The sequence below is a fragment of the Ovis aries genome, chromosome 7, assembly GCF_016772045.2.
Source record: "Ovis aries strain OAR_USU_Benz2616 breed Rambouillet chromosome 7, ARS-UI_Ramb_v3.0, whole genome shotgun sequence".
Lineage (NCBI taxonomy): Eukaryota > Metazoa > Chordata > Mammalia > Artiodactyla > Bovidae > Ovis > Ovis aries.
In genome coordinates this window covers 26,948,882-26,972,559 of record NC_056060.1, presented here as the reverse complement: position 1 = coordinate 26,972,559, position 23,678 = coordinate 26,948,882, and the positions used below count along the sequence as shown (strand labels likewise).

General features: G+C 42.7%; 1 protein-coding gene and 1 non-coding gene across 2 annotated transcripts in view; both read left to right on the top strand.

The window, feature by feature from the left end:
* Nucleotides 1–23,678, top strand: part of RYR3 (ryanodine receptor 3) — a 576,153-nt gene that overhangs the window by 525,512 nt on the left and 26,963 nt on the right. Inside the window, exons 72-87 of the mRNA XM_060419037.1 lie at nucleotides 2,763–2,894; nucleotides 3,360–3,472; nucleotides 6,754–6,850; nucleotides 8,670–8,776; nucleotides 9,179–9,230; nucleotides 10,223–10,279; nucleotides 11,504–11,603; nucleotides 11,754–11,833; nucleotides 13,216–13,292; nucleotides 15,772–15,845; nucleotides 16,101–16,118; nucleotides 16,539–16,619; nucleotides 17,086–17,174; nucleotides 18,108–18,236; nucleotides 21,642–21,746; nucleotides 23,486–23,567. Of these exons, the coding sequence (XP_060275020.1) occupies nucleotides 2,763–2,894; nucleotides 3,360–3,472; nucleotides 6,754–6,850; nucleotides 8,670–8,776; nucleotides 9,179–9,230; nucleotides 10,223–10,279; nucleotides 11,504–11,603; nucleotides 11,754–11,833; nucleotides 13,216–13,292; nucleotides 15,772–15,845; nucleotides 16,101–16,118; nucleotides 16,539–16,619; nucleotides 17,086–17,174; nucleotides 18,108–18,236; nucleotides 21,642–21,746; nucleotides 23,486–23,567 (1,393 nt within the window). The remainder of the gene's footprint in view (nucleotides 1–2,762; nucleotides 2,895–3,359; nucleotides 3,473–6,753; nucleotides 6,851–8,669; nucleotides 8,777–9,178; nucleotides 9,231–10,222; nucleotides 10,280–11,503; nucleotides 11,604–11,753; nucleotides 11,834–13,215; nucleotides 13,293–15,771; nucleotides 15,846–16,100; nucleotides 16,119–16,538; nucleotides 16,620–17,085; nucleotides 17,175–18,107; nucleotides 18,237–21,641; nucleotides 21,747–23,485; nucleotides 23,568–23,678) is intronic.
* On the top strand, nucleotides 10,737–10,809 carry TRNAG-CCC (transfer RNA glycine (anticodon CCC)). The gene has a single exon. It is a non-coding gene; the product is annotated as a tRNA-Gly (tRNA).

The following is a 23,678-nucleotide window of genomic DNA, read 5'->3' as shown; positions in this document are numbered from 1 at the left end:
TCTGCCTTTAATTTTTCATTTTTTGGTCCTTGATTTTTGTTTTTTTCTTTGCCAGTTGCAAGGAGGTCCAGTAAAACATATCTCCCCACCTCCCACTGTGTGAACATCAAACCATGGCAGGGGGGTTAGATTAGGTCTCAGAATTTACTGACTGTGAGGTGTGTTAGAGTGTAACAGAAAGCTGGGGGAAGTGTTAGCACTTTCACCTTTAGAGATTTGTGAGCAAAGTAACTTTGTGTCTGAGTTTGTATAACCCCCACCCCAAAATCAGACAAAATCAAGACCAATTTTGATTTTAAGGCGATTTAAAATTTTTCCAGGTCTGCAAATCTGAGCAGCTTTTCCCCCAAATATGTTATGCCCTAAGATAGAAGACTAAAATACAAATAGCCTCTCCTTTCTACCCCAACTATATAGGGATGGTGGGTAAAGTAGACTACAAAAAAGGCAGTAAGAAGAAATTCTGTGGCTGCTGCTGCTAAGTCGCTTCAGTCGTGTCTGACTCTCTGCGACCCCATAGACGGCCTCCTACCAGGCTCCTCTGTCCCTGGGATTCTCCAGGCAAGAACACTGGAGTGGGTTGCCATTTCCTTCTCCAATGCATGAAAGTGAAAAGTGAAAGTGAAGTCGCTCAGTTGTGTCCAACTCTTAGCGACCTCATGGACTGCAGCCTACCAGGCTCCTCCATCCATGGGACTTTCCAGGCAAGAGTACTGGAGTGGGGTGCCATAGAAAAAGAAATTCTAAGTGCCAGAAAAAAAGAGGGCAGTCTAAATCTTAGTAATGAAGAGAAGACGATGAAGTGAGGAAAACTCATAGAGCTTTCCTGACCAGATACATATCATAGAGGATGAGGATTTTAGTAATCTGGAAGAGGAGTGTAGACCAAATTTCCCATGCTTGGCATAAATTTAGATCAAATCTGGATGACACCAAATTGTGGAAAATTCTTAAAGAGATGGGAATACCGGACCACCTTATCTGTCTCCTGAGAAACTTGTATGCACGTCAAGAAGCAACACTTACAACCTTGCATAGAACAACTGATTGGTTCAGAGTTGGGAAAGAGTACATAAAGCCTCTGTGTTTTCACCCTGCTTGTTTAACTTATATGCAGAGTACATCATGTGAAATGCCAAGCTGGATAATACATCCCGTGAAATGCCAAGCTGGATAAGTCACAAGCTAGAATCAAGATTGCCAGGAGAAATATCAACAACCTCAGATATGCAAATGATACCTCTCTAATGGCAGAAAGTGAAGAGGAATAAAAGAGCCTCTTGATGAAGGTGAAAGAAGAGAGTGCAAAAGCTGGTTTAAAACTCACCATTCAAAAAACTAAGGTCATGGCATCCAGTCCCATCACTTCATGGCAAATAGAAGGGGAAGAAGTGAAAGCAGTGGCAGATGTTAATTTCTTGGGCTCCAGAATTACTGCGGATGGTGACTGCAGCCACGAAATTGAAAGGAAGGAAGGCAAGCTGACAAATCTAGACAGCATGTTACAAAACAAAGACATCATTTGCCAATGAAGATACATACAGTCAAAGCTACAGTTTTTCCACTAGTCATGTTCAGATGTGAGAGTTAGACCATAAAGAAGCCTGAGCACCAAAGAATTGATGCTTTCAAATTGTGGTGCTGAAGAAGACTCTTGAGAGTCCCTTGGACTAAAAAGAGATCAAACCAGTCAATCCAAAAGGAGATCAACCGTGAATATTTAATGGAAGGATTGATGCTGAAGCTGAAGCTCCAATATTTTGGCCAAATGATGCCAAGAGCTGGTTCATTGGAAAAGACCCTGATGGTCAGAAAGATTGAGGCCGAGAAGGGAGTGACAGAGGCTAAGATGTTTGGAAAACATCCCCAACTCAATGGACATGAGTTCAAGCAGACTCTCAGAGACAGTGAAGGACAAGGAGGCCTGGAGTGCTGCAGTCCATGGGGTCCCAAAGAGCCTGACATGATTTAGCGACTGAACAACACCAGCAGAGCAAGAAACTTACATAAAGTGACTCTTGATGCAGTGACACCCATGAATTGCTTGTAAAAACAGCCACGAAACCACTCAGCCTTGACCTGCTAGAATATGGGCCAGTCAACAAAACTCCTGAATACAAGTTCGTATTTTTAAAAAAAACACACAGTGTGAAAAGAAATCCATGACTATTAGACAGAAAATCAACAAAAGGAAGAATTTAAGCCTAAGCAACTACAGAAAGGAATTTTTTAAGTATTACAGAAATATTTAAAGAGATAAAGGCAGCCATATGAGCTATAAATCATGACTTGGACATTATTTTGTAAAGAAAGGAGAGGGGATGTAGAATTGAAAAAAGACCTCACAGTGATTTACAAAGTTAAAAATAATCATTGAAATTAAAAATTCCATCTATATACGGTAATGGAGATTCCTTAAAAAAACTAGGAATAAAAATTCCATATATAGGTTAAAAAATGTAGTAGATACAGCTGAAAAGAGAACTTATGAATTGGACGGTTGATTTAAGGAAATTATAAGGCAGCACAGAAAGAAAGGGATGGAAGATATGACAGAAGGGTTGAGACATATAGGCTATAATGAAAAGTTCCTATGAAGCATCTACATTGTTCCAGAAAAATAGAGAAATGATAGAGAAAATGGGAGAGGAATTCATAGAAAAGACTCTTGAATACTATGGAACCGTTATAGGAGACAAAGGCCTTTTCTATATAAGAGGTATAAGAGATTGCTCATCTCATGTATGTGCTTCAATCTGCAGTCTGATGATCCAGCTGTAAAGTGGCAACTGAACCTATACAAGGATGTTTTAAAGAGTGAAGAACCTTCCAACCCAGAAAAGACAGTGGAGCGTGTGCAGAGAATTTCAGCAGCTGTCTTCCACCTAGAGCAGGTAAGTAGCGTCTACCCTGAGGCTTGAGGAAGCAAGACCGCCTTGCAGAATACAAAATTTCTCTTGACACTCAGCTTTTAGTTTCGAACACCCTGTAAGCACCCTTATAAGAAAGCAAGAAGTAAGGATCATCCTGGGTCATCCCAAAGTGTCATCTTGGTGCCTCGTGGTAGCAAGACTCAATGCTTAATCCTTCCAATGTTTTACAAAATTGTGCCACTAGTTCAAATAATCTATCTAAGTTCCCTGCTCATTTGTAATGCTACTATTAAGCAGTAAGCAACCAAAAACAATTGGGAGAAGAAAGAAAACCTAAGACTTTTACAAACTGAATCATTTAGTGCTGAGTACCTTTGATTGACCACAGTTGAGAAATCAGATTTCTTCCAGGGTTGAGAAGTCTGTTGGTATTTTCTGCCATCCAGATCAGCTTAGTGTATACCTAGCCATGTGATTTCTTCGTAGGTGGAACAGCCTTTGAGGTCCAAGAAGGCGGTCTGGCACAAACTGCTATCAAAGCAGCGGAAACGGGCAGTGGTGGCCTGTTTCAGGATGGCCCCTCTCTACAACTTGCCCAGGCAAGTATTCTATCTTTTTCTCCTGGCATGTGAGTCAGAGATGAGAATTAAGGTATCTTCCTATAGCTGTGTTCTCTTCTGGCTCTGACACTCATGATCCCAGGGGTAGAGATTGGAGTCCTTTACCTGCAGAGCCATTGCAGTCTACATATAGTAGACTGGCCTACAATGGTAAGTGTAAAACCTGAAAACAGATGAGATTTCCTAGGGCCCCCAAGCCTGCCTCACTTCACCTTTTTGCACTGTAAAGTCAGCTGTGTAAGCATATGGAAGCTCTCTAGTTTTACCTAGGTAGCATTCTTTGTGCAGCTGTAAAGCCATACTAGAAAAAGGAAACTTTTCTAAAAGACTTTACCCCAAATTCCATCCATAGATCAAGCAATGTTTCCATGTTCAAGCACTTGATTGACACCAAAATTATGTTTCTCAGCAAGTACAGAAATGTAACCCAAGAATCCTTCAGCATCATGTACTTGCCTTCAAGATGAAACTAGGGAGCTGTTTAGAGATGTCCTAAGAGGCCAGTCATGAACATAAAGCATTTACCTGGATGTTTAGTCTATACTCTGAAGTCAAAAATATGTGGAGGCTTTTCTGGCATGTGTGTGAACATGTGCCGTGCCAGGAAAGGACAGTATTGGTATAGACTGGGCCATTGGTGGCTCAGAGGTTAAAGCATCTGCTTGCAATGCAGGTGACCTGGGTTTGATCCCTGGGTTGGGAGGATCCCCTGGAGAAGGAAATGGCAGCCCACTCCAGTATTCTTGCCTGGAGAATCCCATGGACCCAGGAGACTGGTGGGCTACAGTCTGCAAGGTTGCAGAGTCTGACACGACTGAGCGACTTCACTTTCACTTTCATTTAATTGTTGACCACTGAGGCCAACTCAGTGTTGGTGGTGTGGCAGCATTCCTATCCTCAGACTAATTGCAGTCAGTAAGTCTGGGCCTGTGATCAATAAACAAAGCTGGTGGTTGAAGAGCCACTGCTTGATCAACTTTCAGTCAATCGGAATATCCTCACCTGGTCAGGAAAAAGACACTGACTTGGCCAAGTAAATTCTGTATCACATGTAAATACATGTGTTTCTTTGGAATCTCAGATGAAAGACTATTCTATGCTTGACATTTTGCTTTCATCAAATTGTGTATGTTGGCTATCATTTGCCCAGAGTGTCCCATATCCCTGTCCTGAGCCAGCTGGCCAACTGAGCTCTCTGAATTAGGGTCTTTGAAGATGGTGGAGAATCATGGCCTCTGAGACACACACCTGCTCCTACAGGACTCTTGAGAAAATAGACTAGTGTCTCTGGAAAGGTTGAGATATCACAAATCAAATAGAATTCGTTAATTTAAGAAAACTGAAAAATTAAGTCAGGCAGTCATGGGCTTGAAGGTTGCTGAAGTCTTGGCAGGCAATTTATAGCCCAGTAGAAGAAGCAAAACTGCCTAGAATTTTTGTCTGTTTTCTACAAGTGGTAAAACATCAGAAGGCATTCGCTTCCCCTTCTGATAGAGAGCCATTCCCGGTGTGCTTTAACATGACCCCCAGAGGGCTCAGCTTTAAGCTCGTATCTCCCAGGCCAGCTCGACAGCAATTACATCTCTCAAAAACAAGCATTTTTTTCTAAATTCACTGAAAATGATAGTACCATCCTTTAGTATTTTGGTTGCTCCTTCAAGAAGTCTGCCACTGAATGGATAATGGTAAGTCCAAGAATCCACTGTCTCCTTGATGAAACATGGCCACCCCCACCCCTAACCCAGCTGTTTAAAAAAAGAAAGAAAGAAAAACCACTTCATTTTACATTGGAGTATTGCTGATTAAGCGCTGTAGTTTCAGGTGGACAGCAAAGGGATTCAGCCATTCATATACATATATCCATTCTCCTCCAAACTCCCCCGCCCCCCCGCCTCCAGAATGCCACAAAGCAATGAGCAGAGTGCCCTGTTCTTTACAGTGGTTCTTGTTAGTTATCCATTTTTAATGTAGCAGTGTCTAACACAGCTGTTTTAGAGAGGCTGCCCTGGATTTCTGCCTAGAAGTTATACATAGGAGGATTATATCCCTAGGAGGATTATACATAGATTTCATAACAACAATAAAAATGAACAAGAAGCTAGTGGTCAGTACCATGCCTTTTCTCCATCTTATGAGAATCGAAACTGTATGGAGTCTTCCAAACTAAAGGGCTAAAGGGATTTATTTTTATCATGTGGAAACTTTCTCTGCTGTGAGTTTTTAAAAGAAAACCTGTATGCTTTTCCCCAGACACACAATTAACAATTTCTTCCTGAGCACCTTTCAACGGGTTTGGCTGGAAAAGGTTAATGAAAAAACTCAGTATGACAGGCTTATACTCATTTTAATGGTAATGTAACCTGTGGAGAGACCCGCTCATTCTTTGCACACTTCTCCTTCCTTGACCATGATTTAACATGATCATGAAACACAAATTTGTACAATTTTTTTTAAAAAAACACCTCTGATTGGTCAGATTTTGAAGAAAGATGGTAAGGGCTATATTCTACCAGAAATTATGACCAAGACTTGATGAGTCTGGTCTGGACCTTCCTTTTCTCTTTGGTCCTCCTCGCATTTTGGTAACCACTTACTTGCTCTTCAGTGGTTAATATTCCCAGAAGTCCGTCATGCCCTGTAGAGAGGGAGTGGCTTGTGCCAGTTCATTCAGTGTTCCCAGGTGCCAGGGCCAGCACTGGAACCCGTGAAGCGTGCAGAAGTTTTGCTGATGAGTACAACACGCCCAAGCTTTATTTCTTGAGTACAGACTGGAGCCCTTGTAGCTGTGGTTCCTCAGAGGCCCTGTAAAGAAGGACACTCTGCTGCTTTGAGTATATCTGAGACTACACTGCTCGCCATCAGCATAATTTAGATTGGATTACCTGGACAGGTGATCAGTCAAAAGGAATCACCAAATTGCCATGTTCACAGATAACTCAGGGCTGTTCCTCGACCTAATGAATTCTCATTAGAGGGGAGACGTGATAAAGACCCAGTGAGACCAGAGCAGGATTAATGTGACCTCCAGGTCTTAAACTAACCATTGTTAGTTCATTCAGAAAGCCGTCTAAATTTTCAGGATCTGCTATGTTAGCAGGTTCTGGTTTCTTTGAAATAAATGCTCACAGTGTGCTCCTGGCTACCCTGACCAATCAGAAGATAAGAATTGTACAAAACTGCTTACTAACCGTTAACCGCCCAGACTAAAACAAGGTGTCCCGTGGACCCCTCTTGACCTCATTCTCACCCCTTCCGCTCAGGCACCGCTCTATTAACCTCTTCCTCCATGGCTATCAGAGATTTTGGATAGAAACAGAGGAGTATTCCTTTGAAGAGAAACTAGTACAGGATTTGGCTGTAAGTACTGACTCAACTGGGAGCAGATATGGGTGCGAATGAGTTTGATCTTTGTATTCATGTATGTGCATTATAACTTTGAAAGATTCACAAAGAATTGGGTGTATAAATTTGAAAGGAACTAACTGTATGAATTCTCAGAGGAAGCCCCGCTAATAATAGTCCTAAGAGCCAGAGGATGAATTTCACTTGGAGGTGCTGGTCCTGTGATCATCCTCCTCCTTATTATTAACAACTAATATTTCTTGGGATGCGCAGCTGTGCCTTGGAAAGCTCATGCTAAGTGAAGTTTTGAGCACCCTTGGTTGCAGGAGGCCAGCCCGCCCTAGCCAAGGCCCTGCATTTCTGGTGGGTGGCTCCCCTTTGGGGAAGGCACATCTAAACGCCCTTCCTGCATCTCACATTTCTGTGTTTGGCCACGCCCCGTCTCTCACAGGCTTCACGTGCTTAAACTACTTGAAACACCATGCAAGGGGTAAAGCTTACTGCAGCAGTATCACTGACCTTCATCCTGGTTCAGAAAGAAAATACACCCTCCTCTCCTTTGGCCAAGCCCTAGTTCTGTTCCTCTTTTTCCTTATTTCTCCCATCCTTTTTCTCTAATCTCTACTCTCCATTAGTCTTACCCTGTGTATCTCATGTTTATGCTTTCCATGTGGCTTTTTCTGTATTTCCCCTTCTCCCTGGCTCAGAAGGTAAAGCGTCTGTCTGCAATGCGGGAGACCTGTGTTCGATCCCTGGGTCAGGAAGACCCCCCGGAGAAGGAAATGGCAATCCACTCCAGTACTCTTGCCTGGAAAATACCATGGATGGAGGAGCCTGATAGGCTACAGTCTGTGGGGTCACAGAGTCGGACACGACTGAGCAACTTCACTTTCACTTTTCTTTACATCTCCCTCAGTTTCTTTTCCTCTTCCTGTCTTTTGTCCTTTAATCCTTTCTCACTCATTCTCTTTCCATTTCTCTTTATGCCCATCAATCTTTTCATACGTTCCTATCAATGAGAAAGACATTTGCTTGATTTTCCCAGTTTCTTGATTAGTGTGAAGTTGACAATGAGCATCATTTCAACCTTCCCCTTCTTCTGAACCATTCACACAACCTATGTAGTTCTCACCAATTTACTGAGTATGGTCCACCCTGCTGGTTCTACCACTGCTGGGAAATCAACTTATTCATCTGGCATCAGCTGCTGTTTCTGTAAAAGGAGACAGAGAAAAGACTTTCTCAGAGGAGAAACTGCAAGGCACACAGCTCCAGGATAGCATCTCTCCAGGACAGCAAGATTTTGGGGATAAAGTTTGAGTTCAGGAAAGAGAAGCATTTCACTGGGTTCAGTCTAGGATAGTAGTAGATGCCCAAATGGCCCCGGTGCTTTGTAACTCCTGCCCCAACCCCATTCCCAGCACAGCTCTCCAAGAGAAATGTCAGGTGTTGGTGGAGAGATATAGCCTCTTCGGTACTCTCCAGGGCTTCCCTCCTAAATGCGGGTGCCCAGAGCTTGCATGAGATTTCTGCTGACTGGAGTCTGGAGTGCCTCCCCTGCAGTCAAGCTTTTGCTTTTTCTTCCATTTTGTTTTTAACCCAAAATTGCAATGTTTATTTAATTGGCTGAAAAATATATTTATATATATATATATTTCACTCCCAGACTTTGCATCCTTAGGGCTTCTGTCCTGAAATAAACATATGACATCACGGTTCTCTATGTGCTTTGAGTTGATGCGCTCTGTGCCTGGTGCTTCACCTTTGTTCGCGTGCGGTGGTATGCCATGTGCAGAAATTCATGCCTGAAACCTATGTGCCTCGGTTTGTGTAGAAATCTCCCAAGGTGCAAGAGGAGGAGGAGGAAGAGGTGGAAAAGCAGCCAGACCCGCTTCATCAGATCATCCTCCACTTTAGCCGCAACGCTCTCACGGAGAGGAGGTCAGCACCGTGGAGCGCCCTGCTCACATCCCAGGCATGGCTGGGTCCTCCCCAAGCTGTCCTCCCCAAGTGGCAGTGTGCACAGAGCAGGTGCCAGATTTGAACAGCCCTCCTTGCTGTCTTGGCCATCCAGAAACCTCTAGGGGAAAATACAAAAACCATAGCCATTTCATCGTAATGCCTGACACCGAGTCTGAAGATGAAGCAACCTGAAACAGTAACTTCATCCCTGAATTCCATGTCAAGCCATTAATGATTCAGATTTTCAGAGTGGTTTCTAAGAATTGGGGTAAGGGAGGAGGGCTTCTAATTAATTCACTGGTATATTAGGATTTATATGCCGCCCAGTGTTTTCTACTCTGTCAAAGTCAGTGTACTAAATATTTCCTCCATTCTTTCCAGCAAACTGGAAGACGACCCTTTGTATACCTCCTATGCCAGCATGATGGCCAAGGTACACCTGGTTTTCTTCCTGTCATTGCAGTCTTCCTGCTTCCCTTTGACCTCTTCAGCCATGTGGAAACCGTCACATTGAGCAATTGGCCTGGGACTTGGGTCATGGCGTGGGCTCTAGGCTTTGCACAATTCACGTGCTCTGCAGGCAACATTAGTAAACTGTTCTACCATCATCCTGTGAAAACGATGCTTGCAGAAACAATGGGTTCTGGTGCCTGGGTTCACATGACACTTCTCAGCCAGCTTCACAGGGTTCAGACATCCAGATCATCCTCGAATTTTCACTCGATGCTCAGAACACGTCCAACGGTTCAACCATGTCCGTAGGTGAAGGAAATGCAGTACATTTGAAAACAGGCTTAGAAACTAGAGGAAGTAGCTAGTGTTCTAGAAGAGATGAAGTGACCAGAGAGGATGTTCCTAGGTCACACGGGGTCAGTGGCCTCTGGAATGCTGAGTGATTGAGCAAACCTACTGCTTCTCCGGTGGGAGCACTTCCTGTCGGGCAGAGATAGGGGTGTGTAGGGGATGTGCAGGAGCACCCAGTCCTCTGGCAGGTGCTCCATGGGGTCACTTTGGGATTCACATCCTGGCTTTCCCTAATCTTATGGCCAAGCCTCTGACTCATGTTGAGAATGGGCCGGCTCTTTGCACCCCTATCTCTTGATTTACACCAGAACTTTACAGAACTCTCCTAAGTAGGAGAGTTCGGGTCTGTGGTTAAACCAGGGACATCTCCTTTGACTATGTGATCTCAGTGTTCCCATTTCCCTTTTCTGAACTCCTTGGTAACCGCAAAGGTGGTGTTTAGAGTAGAGTGTTGCCTGCTGGGATCCGAATGTTCTCAGTTTTACAGAGTGCTGAGGTCCTGAGGTGCCTGCGAATTACAGCCCGTCCTCTGCCCTCACACAGTAGAGCAGAGTCCTGTTTACTAAGCCCACCTTTAACCTAACTGTTTGCCTCCTCCTCTCCTGGCTGTGTCGAATCCAGAGTTGTCAGAGTGGGGAAGACGAAGACGAGGAGGAAGACAAGGAGAAAACATTTGAAGTGAGTTCTCACTAAGCTTGAAGCCAACCAGGAGGGCCTTCGGGGGTGGATGCTGACATCAGCCATGCAACTCACCCACTGTTGTCAGGCGGCAAGTATGCAAGTCGGCCTGGATGAGTGCGCTGCCTGTGGTTGCTGTCTGTTGGCCTAAGGAAAGGTAGCAGGCAGCCAGTAAACAGATGGTCCTTCAAGTTTGTTCTTGTAGGAAATCTCCTACATCGACCCAAGTATGGGGCCATGGAAGGGCACGTTCAAACATTCAAAAGTGAAAATTCACAGCAGTGGAGACACTGCATCCAGCGTCTCTTTTACACTATTATTCTGTAAATGTACTTAATGACGATCTTGATTTGGGGCAGTGTGGGACCCTGAGTCTCTCAAAATAAAACTCCATTAGTTTTCTTGTACTGTTCTATAGACGAGTATTCAAGAGCAGAAGTAAATGAATACAGGGATTTCTCTGGTGGTCCAGTGGCTAAGACTCTGCACTCCCAATGCAGGGGGTCTGGGTTCGATCCCTGGTCAGAGAACTAGATCCTATATGGTGCAACTAAGACCCAGGGCAGCCAAATAAATACGTGTATTTTTTTTAAGTAAATGGATACAGTTCTGGAAAACTTTGGCTTCTAGCATGTCACATTTGTTAAGTGTGGTCTGAGCTTTCTGGATAAGTAGGCGTATGCTGTGCTCAGATGAATTCCAGCTGAGCCCTCAGCAAGTTGTCCTTAATAACATTGAAAACAAACCGTTTTAGTCTGAGGTCACTATTTTTTTTTTTTTTTTTTGCTGGGTCTTCACTGGGGCATGCAGGTTTCTCCAGCTGTGGTACATGGGCTTAGTTGCCCCATGACATGTGGGATCTTAGTTCCCGACCAGGGATTGAACCTGTGTACCCTGTTTGGGAAGGTGGATTCTTAACCAATGGATCACCAGGGAAGTCCCTGAAGTCACTTTCTATAATCATAGCATCACTGGAGAATGGACTGTGTTTTGTACTTATCAGTACAGAAAGTGGAAATTTCAGCATCAAAATGTGACTGAATTATGGATGGACAGTTTTGGAAAACTGGGTCACATCTAAAAATAAACTTCCAAGATCTGTTTTGTTCAAAATTATGTGTGTTGCCTTCCTAGGCAAGTAAAGAATCTCTCTCTCAACTCATCTGACTACAGTGAATTCTCTGGGGGTAAACAAATCCCCTTCCGCCCTGCTATTTTTTCCAGGAGAAAGAAATGGAAAAGCAGAAAACCCTCTATCAGCAAGCCCGGCTGCATGAGCGTGGAGCCGCCGAGATGGTCCTTCAGATGATCAGCGCCAGCAAAGGTGATTTCAGAGACTTGTGCATGGGTCCCTTAACTAACACTGAGATGTCACCCTGTGACATGAAGTCATTATTAAAGAATCTGGATAAAGCCCAGTGGGTGTGATTTACCCTGTTTCCTTGGTGATTCCATCTAATCTTTACTTCGACAGGTGAGATGAGCCCCATGGTGGTGGAGACTCTGAAGCTGGGGATCGCCATTCTGAATGGGGGCAATGCCGGTGTGCAGCAGGTAATGGGGGCTCACAGGAGGTGGTGCAGACTTCCTGGGGTATTTCCAGTTAACAGCTGTCACACTTTGGGGAAGAGAGGTTGACTCTGCTGCATGGATGGCCACTGAGAATCACCTTTGCTGGAGTTTTGTCCTCAGTGGCCAATTACGTTGAGTAGCTGAAAACAGATAAAACCAGGACTGGGAGTCTGCAGACAAATATGTGCTTACTAAAGAAGGGTTATCTAGGGTTCAAAAAGAAAAACATTACATTTGTTTCATCATTAGGTGATTTTTTGAAAAAATATACTCTAGAGGAAATTTTCTCAGCCTTTGGTTTTTATTTCAACACTTTCATTTATTAGTTGCCTTACTGTGAGCAAGAAGCTTGATCAGTTAAGTGACATTCATAACCCCACACACTTGTTTGTTCAGTCATTCATATTAACAGCTGCTTAGTGATCACTGACTATGTACTAGGGCCAGGCTCTCTTCTGTGGGTAGAGGATGTAGCAGTGGATCATGAAAATAAACCTCCCTGCCATCACACATTAAAAGAGAACACACAGAGATATACAGTGGAGTGCCTGGCACATGGAATTCATTCAACAATCTGACCTGGAACTGGCTGCAGATGGTAGACATGCAGTAGTGTCTCCTGAGCACTCCAGGCTCTAGCTAAAAATAAAAGCATCTGTGTGCACAGGAAAATGAAATTTCAAAGACTGCTGGCATCCCCAGGGCCTTTGAGAATTTCCAAATCCATAACTACCACTATTGCACATAATTTTTCCCAGGCTTTAATTCATCACAAACCAAATTTCTCATTAAGAACTACCATTTCAAAGGCACCCCTCACTTTCTATTCTCTTCCATCACCACCCCATCAGTTGACTTTCTTAGAGAGCCTTTAAAAAAGCTAAGAAGATTCTTACTATGCCAGACCAAGTTTCTAGCTTGCCAGTAACAGAGAACAAAGGAAGCTGTCTCTTTGTGAGAAATACTGTGCTCTCAACTAGTTTCATTACTAGCTAAGCTCCTTCCTCCAATGCATTAAACATTGCATGAGCTGTTCAGATTTTACCTCAGTAACCATAAACATTACTAGAGCCTAGTCCTAGAACCTGTTCCAAAGAGAAGAGGCTTCAAACAGTAAATCTTTGAAGTCAAAGATCTACTGTACCATCAACACCAGTGGACCTTTATAAAATAAAACATCAGCCCTAAGAGATTCTAGTTCTTTAAGTAGACAGTGGGGCTCAGGCACATGAAAGGCTCAAGTCCAGAGGTGGAATATTTTCATGCTTACCCAGGGTTACAAAACCACCTCCTGAATCTCACTTGGTCAATATTTGTGCCAGAGTTTTCATTGCTTTTCCTTTTCAAATGTGTCTCCCTTACAGAAAATGCTAGATTACCTAAAGGAGAAAAAGGATGCTGGGTTCTTTCAAAGTCTTTCTGGTCTTATGCAGTCTTGCAGGTAAATATGGGAAAACCACCCATAGCACTTTTTAAAAATTATTTGCTGTTCAGGGAAAGGAGCATGGGATGGGAGAGTGCCACATAAACTGGCTTATCATGGAATTATTGAGAAAAGAATACCTACTTCAGAAGAGGATGGGCATTATTCCTCTAGCCTTCAGGATTACCTTCAAATAGCATTCAGAAGGGAAAATGTCACACACACACACACACACACACACACACAGAGCTTACCTGTCTACATCTGTGTAGTGTTTGAATTGCTCTTACCTCCTTTTTCGTTACGTTGTTTTCTTTGGAGCTGAGTGTGAGTTTCTCTTATTAAACCTGTATACTCGTAAGTCAAACTAGCAAAGAGTGGAAAAGAGGAATACTTCAGTGTGACTCAAGGCTCTGTGTTCATTACATCCATTAGGTACTTTGTTAATCTCTATCCTTAACAATTCTTTGAACCTGAAGAAATATTTAGTGGGTACATATTTTGACAGAGGTACATCCTGATGTGGGAACATTTTGACATTGTCTGAAAAAGCATTAAATTTTCCATTTATGTTACCCAGTTGTGTAAGCCTCCCCTCTGACAGATGAACAATAGGTAACCAAAAGTCATAAGGTTACCATACTCGCTTGTTTCAGAAACAAGCCAGCAGTCTTTCTAAGAAAAGTGTCAGCTTATTCAAGATTCATATATATATATTGAATCATCTGCAACTCATTCCAAAAGAAATCAAAGTTATAATTACCTAGCTTATTTGCTTCCAAATAATAATTCTTAAAATTGGAACATTGGTCCAGTTGAAAATTTGGGGGATGGACTTTCTAACTTGGTGAACTTCATAATATTGCTAGTCATATTGGCTTGGGAAAATATTGTACCCCTGGGTTGTAGGGAACATATCTGAGCTGCAGTACAATCCCTTGTGTTCAGCTCCATTTTCCCCTCACCAACAGCCAATTCGTTTATTTCAGGAAAAGAAAATGTAATATTGCCAGACCTGACTCACTGAGGATAAAATAGTACCTGTGGACTCAAAGATGGCAAAAATCAAGGCAGTTCAGTTCCATATTGCTCATGAAATTCTCAGTTAAATTTCTGAGCTCCCTTAGTAGTCTGTAGCACTTAATATTGCTAAGCTAATTTATAATGATGTCTTAGAGGGATAGGTGACATACTCTTAGAGGCCAACTGAGTCTTACCAGAAGTTTTAAGATATTTTAATGGCTTTTTGCTGATTATAAAAATAATACATATTTGTAAAATAGTGAGCCATTCAAGAAATTAAAATTTGAAATGGGTATTCGGGGATGGAATAAAGGTCAGAAATGCCTGCTACACAGATTGTCTCCTGAATCAGCAGTGATGCTTCAAAGCAGCTATGTCCAAATGTCCTGTGTCCATATTCTCCTCCCAAAATTGAAGGATGGTGTTGCATTATTTTTTTTACAGACCCTTTTTACAGCAGGATCTGGGAAAAACCAACATGAGAGCAATAGGAATTTTCACTTTCTCTGTAAAATTTATCTAAATTCTAGAACATATGTGACTCCCTAAAAGGGGGAGAGGGGGTGCTGGATTTTTCCCTAGAGTCTTTTCAAGCCAACAGTCATTTTCTTTGCCCAGTGGTTAAAGGAAGAGGGGAGTTTACAGAATCTTACTGGGCTCTGCCATAGGCTTCCCTAAGGTCTATATTCTTGTGAAACGTTGTGGTCTTAAGTTCTATGAAATCATCCATACTGTAGAAAGAGATAGACTCTATTAGAGAAACAGAGTGAGCCTCAGTTGGATATCATATGATCCTTATCCTCATGGCCACAGCTTTGTGGTTGACCTAGGGGTTCCTGGCTAAGCAGGAGTTGGTGGTGGTTGTGACTGGGAAGGTTACGGAAGGTGAGGGCCAAATGAAAACCAACTTGTCACAGGTTCAGGAACACATAGGGACACCATGGCCTCTCAAAAGCATTATCTTGGCTATTATTGGCTCCTGAAGCATAGAGTAAAGGAGGTGGCCCTTCAGAATCTGAAATTGTTGCTCTCTCCATGGATTTTTATCCTAAGCACTAAAAGCCACAATTCCTTGTGTTTCTCAGGAAAAAAAAAAAATGTAGATGAATGTGGGAAGAACGTGAATTAGTGCAGTTTAAAGTAATCTTTCCCTTAAGAAATCTTAGATGCAGGTTATTCCTTCTTTATTTGGAAAGCCTTTCTAAATCTTCAACCATAAGAAAGGATTCCAACCGGACAAACGGTGACAGTCACTGTAAGTGTGTCTGACCCCTGTCCTCGCATGTGTCAAGAGCTGTGAGCTCCAGGCACTGCTTGTCACAAACCCAGAGAACCGTTAGACTCAATTGCACTGTAATGTAATTTATGGTAATACAAGGACAGGATATTCTTAGTTGATGGCTACATTGACATTAAAAACCCATTTTCCCAGTGTGCATAGCCCTGAACCTTGTTTTCTTTCGTCTGTTACAAGTGTCCTTGATTTGAATGCATTTGAGAGGCAGAATAAAGCTGAAGGCCTGGGGATGGTTACTGAGGAAGGAACACGTAAGTAACTGACAAAGGTGAAGGCTGCTCTCTTTCCGATTAAAATCCTGGTTAACTATTTATGGTTAGAGTTCCTGCTCACTGCTACTTAACCTCCAAGGACTTGCTCCATTTTAGCAAGATGTTTCCATCCGTAGTTTTGATAAAGCACATCCAGGCTGATGTGTTCACAGAACCAGTCTTAGCTAAAGACGCTCGATCTTGACGTTCGTGGTTTTCTTACTCTGTGTTCTTCTGTTTTTCTCTTATCACCAGTCATTGTTCGTGAGCGTGGTAAGTTTGAATCTCTGGCCTGAGTTCCTGCCATGTGTGTGAGTCCTAAGGGATCTTATTTAATTGGCCCAGCACAGACACATCTTCGGTTTGGTGGTTGCATGTTGAGTTTAAATCAGCAGTCTGTCATTTAATTAAAGAAGTGTCTTCCATCTTCTAAAGCATGGGTTGTGGACTGTGAACCGTTACTGCCAGCAGCCTAGTTGTTTTCCTTCCAAATGCATCCCAGGGCTGACAATCCTAGCTTTGTTGGGCATTGCCTCAGTTCCCATTTAAATTGGATTTGTCACTATTCATCCAAAGTTCCCTTTCCACACAGCTCTGACACAGTTCCTTGAGCATTTCTGCAGTCATGTGTATCCGAAGGTATTCTATGTTGAAAAAGCAAACAAATGCTTGCCCATATTCTGTGTTTTCAAGGTGAAAAAGTACTCCAGAATGACGAGTTTACACGAGATCTCTTTAGATTCCTACAGTTACTTTGTGAAGGACACAACAGTGGTAAGTGGAACACATTGATTCGTTAAGGGAAAACAACATTCAGGTGCAAAATTATGATTCATTTCGTGTTGCCACCCTTAACACAACCAATTGCTAGTTCAAGGACAACAGTTAATCCATTCCTCAATTTAAACAACGCAATGTAACATGAGTTTTAAACTTCATGGCTAGTGTTATTTAGTGCCGTCCAGGCTAAGTTGCTTCCTTAAGTTGCTTCAACCTTCAAACGTTGAAGTTACATGCCCACCCCTTGCTGTCAAGTTCCTCAGAGCTCATGAAGTCCAGTTTCTGGTGTCACTGGGATGAGTGGGCTCAGGGTGGTGCTCTGACCACCTGCCAGGACCCAAACAGGGTGCCCTTGTCAGGCTTTCCACATAGTGTGTCTCTTCTGAGCTTAGCTGAGAGGGTAAGACTTGCTCCTCAGCCATGACAGGGATGAGCTCTGACCCAACCCTGGCGTTCTCAGATTTCCAGAACTTCCTGAGGACTCAGATGGGCAACACCACCACCGTGAATGTCATCATCAGTACCGTGGACTACCTTCTGCGTCTGCAGGTGAGTGGGTGCTGGATGGTAGCACACCTCGTATACTCTTCTAGAAGCTAAAGACGTTACAGAAGGCCAGGGACAACTGAGGATATGGTCCAGCCTGAGTGCAGAAGATACTGTAATCCATGTCCACACACTTATGGGAAATCAAATACCTAAATGTGAGTTTGAAGACTGACATGATAAGAGGGAGCGGTTAAATGCGAAATCTGTTCTAGCCTGCTGGTTTACTTTATTTTAGCTGGTGTAAACTTAGCCACAGTGCTCCAGAGCTATAAAACAGTCTGTGAGTGAAAACAGAGTTTCCCTAGGAAAAAGAGATACACAAAGTGATGGGAAATGAGTGTTCAGACATCACTTGGTTTAATTGTTGGAAGGAAAATCCAAATAATTTCAAGATCTACACAAACATAAAAAAGGATTCTCTTTTTCTCTTTGCTAGTTTCTCAGCCTGGTTCTGCCACTTACCAGTTCATGACCTGGAGCAATCTATTGAGCCTCCTTGTGTTCCATTCTCCTCATCTATAAAATGAGGAGTGTACTGTCTCATTGGGTGGTAGTAAAGATGAAGAGGTTTAACACATGTAATGTGCTCAGAACAGTGCCTAGTACTGACGGTGCCAGCTATTATGTTGCTGAGTATTTGGGTGATCATATTTATCTTTAATGTAACATTTTGCATTGTGAGTAAATTGTCCTGTAACATGGTCACTCAGCTCCGACTGAACACTGTCCTCTCTTTCACCTGTTCTTTCCTGCGGAGGGGAAGTATCTGTGCTTGGGATCTGATGTCTCTGTGCTTTTTCATAGAGTCCCAGGCTCCTGTCATAACAAAGTGGTCACGGAAATGTAGGATGCTCTTGTACTCTTCCTGAACACGAGATTTAGCTTCACTTACTAATATGTGAGACATACTAAACTCTCCTTGTTTGTTCTTAGGAATCAATCAGTGATTTCTACTGGTATTACTCAGGGAAGGACATCATTGATGAATCTGGACAGCACAATTTTTCCAAAGCCCTGGCGGTCACCAAGCAGATCTTCAATTCGCTTACAGAATACATCCAGGTATGTGCTACGAAATATTTGCTTGCAAACGAAGGTAACGTTGTTAATATTCCCATATTCTGTATTCCCTGCAGAATATTGGCTGCATATGTGGACTGTGAATCCAGCTCTAGCACTGACAGTATTTCTTATCTATCAACAGGAACCAATAGTACCTATACTCTATGAAAAGCTGTAGCTTATGGACCCAACTATCACTTGTATATAGCATTGTCACACTTGATTCGCATTGATTTAGTTAACGTTTTGCTTTCCCTCCTAGACTGAAATTTTTTGCAGACAGAAAATTTCTTAAGTGTTTTAAAATTCTTCATTTCTGGCACGTGTGGCACATCGTGAGTGTTCAGTAAGCAGGGAGACTGGAGTGGAGAAATAATTGATAGTATGAAGGAATAAAGGGATCAATGATATTATCTTGAGCCTTGATGTTAAAAACAGAGTTCATGAGAGCCTACTCATTTGTCAGAAATCAGCTCTATGGAAAAGGAACTTCAGAAGCACATATGCTAAGTACAGTGACAGGCAAATCAACAGGTGAATTTCAGGGTGAATATCTACATCTTACAGCATTATGTATTCATTGCCTGCAGTGGTCTCATGAAGGGAATAGAGGACGTCCTCAGGCAGAATTTGCTGTAAAATCCGTAATCATATCATGGTCCTCTGTAATGGAATGTAAGATTTTTTTTTAAGATCTGTATGATGAGCCAACTGCCACACTCAGATCGTATCTGCTTACTGAAACAAGCACAAGACTAAGACTTGAAAAGAAGAAGGAGTTCAAGAAGAGATCGATCCGTCTTTACTCAAGGATTATAAAAAAGATAGGGAGACACAGCTAGGAATGTGTGACCGAGCTGAAGTTTCACGGCACGTGAAGATCATTGAACAGAGTGACAAGCATCTGATTTGCTCTCTGTAGAACCCATCCTAAGCTCCAGAAAATTTCATGGAGCACTTAGCCCAAAAGTAAAAGAAGATTCACCCTTCTTTGGGGTGAATCTGAGATTCTTTAACAGTCAGTTTTATTTCAAAAAAGAACCTAGAGGCGTCTTGGGATCACATACCACAGGTACATGAACAGTGAATTTTAAACATGCTTAGTTGACTTCGGGATGTAGGCAAAATTTCTCCTGCTCACCTCTTCCCTGGGAATTCAGCCAAGCCTTTTCTAGAACTTGACACTAGAACACTAGTATCAGTGTTCCTTTTGAAAATTGATTGCGTGATTTGGAGAGTAATTAAAGGGTAGAAAAATACAGGAAAAAGCATAAGGAACATAGGCGGAATGTGACAGAAGACTCAGTGTATAAAAAATACATAAAATAGTCTCATTGAAGAGGTGGAGAGTAAGATGCTGGCCTAAGAAACCTTGGAAATGAAAACAGTCTGAAAGACCAAAGGCAAGAATAAGCACTTTAGTTGATGTTTTTCCTATGTGGGTATGTGTTAATAATTCTGAAACTGTACATACAGTGGATTGGCCAAAAAGTTCATTTGGATTTTTCCATATAATTGTACAGAAAGCCCTGAATGAACTTTTTGGCTAACCTAATATAATGGAAATGAGCCAGGTTTCTCACTGACGAGCAAGCAGAGGAGACTAGAGGATCCCTATGGGAATGAAGGAGAGTTAGAGACACCCATATGCTAAACTCATGTTCATCTTAACATAGATATAAATGGTTACATATGGAAATATTTATGGATATGTGTATATACATGGATTAGTAAAACACATCTATTTCTGCTGCTCTGTCATCCAGGAGGACTTAAAAAATGATACCCCAGTAGCAGGAAATACAACTAGAGCCTAGTTCTTGGTTCCTAATACCACTCTCCATTGAAAAGAAATAAGGCTTCTTAGAGAAATGGCTGATTCTAGAACTAAAGCAAGAAACATACAAGATGAGCCTGGAGGATCCTATAGTGCAAGAAAATGCTAAAAAAATAATGGTGGAGGTATGTCAAAGGGATACAGGAGCCAACTGAAAGAGCTCCCAATGGCCAAAATTAGAAAAATTAGAGCTACAAAATAATGTAAATAAAGTAATATTGAATTAAAACCCAAAGCATAAAATGAATACATGAAGCCTATACTGATGTAAATAAGTGCTAAATAAATAAGAACAGACAACTCTTCATTCAGAAGAATTCCAAATGATTTATTTTTAAAAAGAAAAGAAACAGTGGTTCAATAATGATCTTCAAAAGTAGGGAAGGTTATTAACATAGAAAATGCAGAGTCGTCATCAAGTCATCCCTGTTTGGCTTTCAGAAAAGATAGACATGATATACCTGACATGTAGGTTAATGATAAGAAAATCCTAAAAGTAGTTTAACATTCATAATTCAGAATATTTTTTACTTGAGTAAATAGCCATGTGGCCATCACATTTAATGAGTAGCTTTGCCTGCAGACAGTGGAAACACATGGGCCTCGTTTTCAAATTGTGCTCCTTGGAACCCTGGAGCTCCTCAGAACTCCTCTTAGGCCAAGGTGGGTCCTGGAGTTGGCAGGAGTATCCTTCAGCCCTGTTTCAACCAGAGCATTTACTTTTATTTCTTAATATAAATTAATTTATTTTAATTGGTGGTTAATTACTTTACAATATTGTTTTGGTTTTGCCATACAGCAACATGAATCCACCAGAGCTATACACGTGTTCCCCTTCCTGAACCCCCCTCCCTCCCTGTACCATCCCTCTGGCTCGTCCCAGTGCACCAGCCTCAAGCATCCAGTATTGAACCTGGACTGGCAATTCGTTTCATATATGATATTATACATGTTTCAATGCCATTCTCCCAAATCATCCCACCCTCGCCCTCTCCCACAGAGTCCAAAAGACTGTTCTATACATCTGTGTCTCTTTTGCTGTCTCTCATACAGGATTATCATCACCATCTTTCTAAATTCCATATGTATGCATTAGTATACTGTATTGGTGTTTTTCTGTCTGGCTTACTTCACTTGGTATAATAGGGTCCAGTTTCATCCACCTCATTAGAACCGACTCAAATGTATTCTTTTTAATGGCTGAGTAATATGCCATTGGGTATATGTACCACAGCTTTCTTATCCATTCATCTGCTGCAACCTAGCAACAGAGCATTTACTTTTAAAATAACGTTTTTTAACATAAGAACAAATGCTAAAGAAAATCTCTGAAAATCACCACACTGTGAAGTTCCTAGTGACTTTTCCTCGAAATAGGATCTTAGGATGGGTTGGGGGGTGGGGCACACACAGTGGAGGTGGGGGAGAAGAAATAAGTAACCTGGGAAAATACTGAGCTACAAGATATGTGACCTTTGGAAAGAGCTGATGTCAGATGCCCTTGCTAAGGCCAAGTTCAGAGCAGCTTGTGATGCTTCAGTGAAACGAGAATGTCCTCCTCTCCCCAGGGCCCCTGCATTGGGAACCAGCAGAGCCTGGCTCACAGCAGGCTGTGGGATGCAGTGGTCGGCTTCCTCCATGTGTTTGCTAACATGCAGATGAAACTCTCCCAGGTACTGTGGCCTGTTCCCCATTCCCCATGTGTCATTGGTGTGAAATGCTTAGTCAGTCCCCACCCCCTGGTCTTCCCACTGTGGATGTGGCTGCTTGACCAACTGCCTGGAAAAGCCAAGCAGATCAGATCTCATTTGTAAAACGAGGGCCTCAATGGGAGATGGGAACGAACACCTCTTGGGGGGTCCCAGACAGGCTTTTGCATGAACACAGCTTCCTCCTTTGTGTACCTCCCACCAATCCTTTCCATCATTGCCTCAACAGTTGCTTTTTATGGTGCTGATCCCTTGTGCTTCCTTGTCACTGTTTCACAGTTTATGAACATGATCCACCACCTTGTCCGATCTGTCCAATGTCTGCATGTCTTTAATTCACATCTCCCTTCTCTCTCAACCTTTGCTGCCCCTCCTCCCCATCTCTGCCTTTCCTTCTCACTCCCCATCTCTCTGGCAAGATGAATTGGAATCACTCAGGGCATTTATTACGAACAAATAAATGTAGTGTCTGTAGTAGCTGATCGCCTCTCTCCATGGCAACACATGCGGGAGAGCCTTAGGATATGTTTCAGGCTGATTAGAGTCACACTGGCAGCATTCATGTGAATAATGTGCACCTAAAATTTTCAAGGCTGTCACATCTGCCTCTCTCTTTTGGAATGTGCTGTTCACCCCTTTCGTTTTTCCCCTTTTGACTCTGGCCTTATGGGAAGAGAGAGTTCTTGGGAGGGCTGCCAGCTTGGCAGTCATACATCCACTGCTGTGTCAACCCCACAGGGCAGCGTGGTGCAGAGTCTCTAGAGACAAAATCCTGACCCTGCCACCTCCTCATGGGTGTCTTCCGGGAAGTCACTTCCCCCTTCCGGTTTTTACTTTCATCATCTAGAAAATATTGGGAGTTAGATGATGACCTCAGAGGGCTCTTCTAGCTCTAACAGTCTACACTTCTGTGATGTTTTGTGGATATCTGTGACACTCTCAAAAGGTGGGAGGAAAGCCTTCTGAAATCTGAAGGGCTAGCTAAAGAACTGTGTCCTGGTGAGATAGCGTCTGTAAAAGAAGTGTGGCCCAGAATCCATATATTTAATCTCACCCTCAGATTCCCCACCTCAGACCTTCCAAGGGTTGTTTCCCTTCTGTGACACAGGTATCAGACCCAGAGCCCACTTGGCAATGCCCTTGTCTGCCATGCTGAAATGAAAACCAAACAGACTGGTATCAAAACCATCCGGAGGAATAGCCTCAATGATACAACATTTTAAGGGATGAATGGTACCCAGATCACCACCGATTAGAATCAAGAGAACCTAAATTAAACAAAAAAGGAGAACCCATTTGGTGATTGGAACCTTGATAATTTAATTGGATTGCAATAGTATTCCCCAAAAGCTCACTGGTAATTCTTCAGTATGAAAAATGGCAACCTAAGCTACTAGAGATGCCTAATGGGTCTTTGGTGGATTGGGTTGTTCAGTAGTTTTGGACAATTGGTGTATCTGACAATGTTGTGCTAAAAGGAATACTGTAAAGGAACTCTTCTGGATGAGCCCTATTAACAGCGAGCCTCCTGATGCTACAAAGAGAGGATGCTAAGATGTCCGCATCCACCATGAGAAGGGAGCTCATTCTGGAGATGGACACAGCCTTCACCTGACCTTCCCAGAGCAGGCTCTCCTTGCTCACTGCCCTGTACTTTGCTGAGGGATCAGATAGCTCAGGGGTATCTCCTGTTTCTGTTCTAGGATTCCAGTCAGATCGAGCTGCTGAAGGAACTCTTGGATCTCCTTCAGGACATGGTGGTGATGCTTCTGTCCCTCCTGGAAGGTTGGGCTGTTTGGTATAACTAGGCATTCACACGACTGTCATTGGTCTGAGCACTAACCGTACTAATCACGCAGAGTATCCTTCTGGCAGGTCATTGATGCCAGATGACAT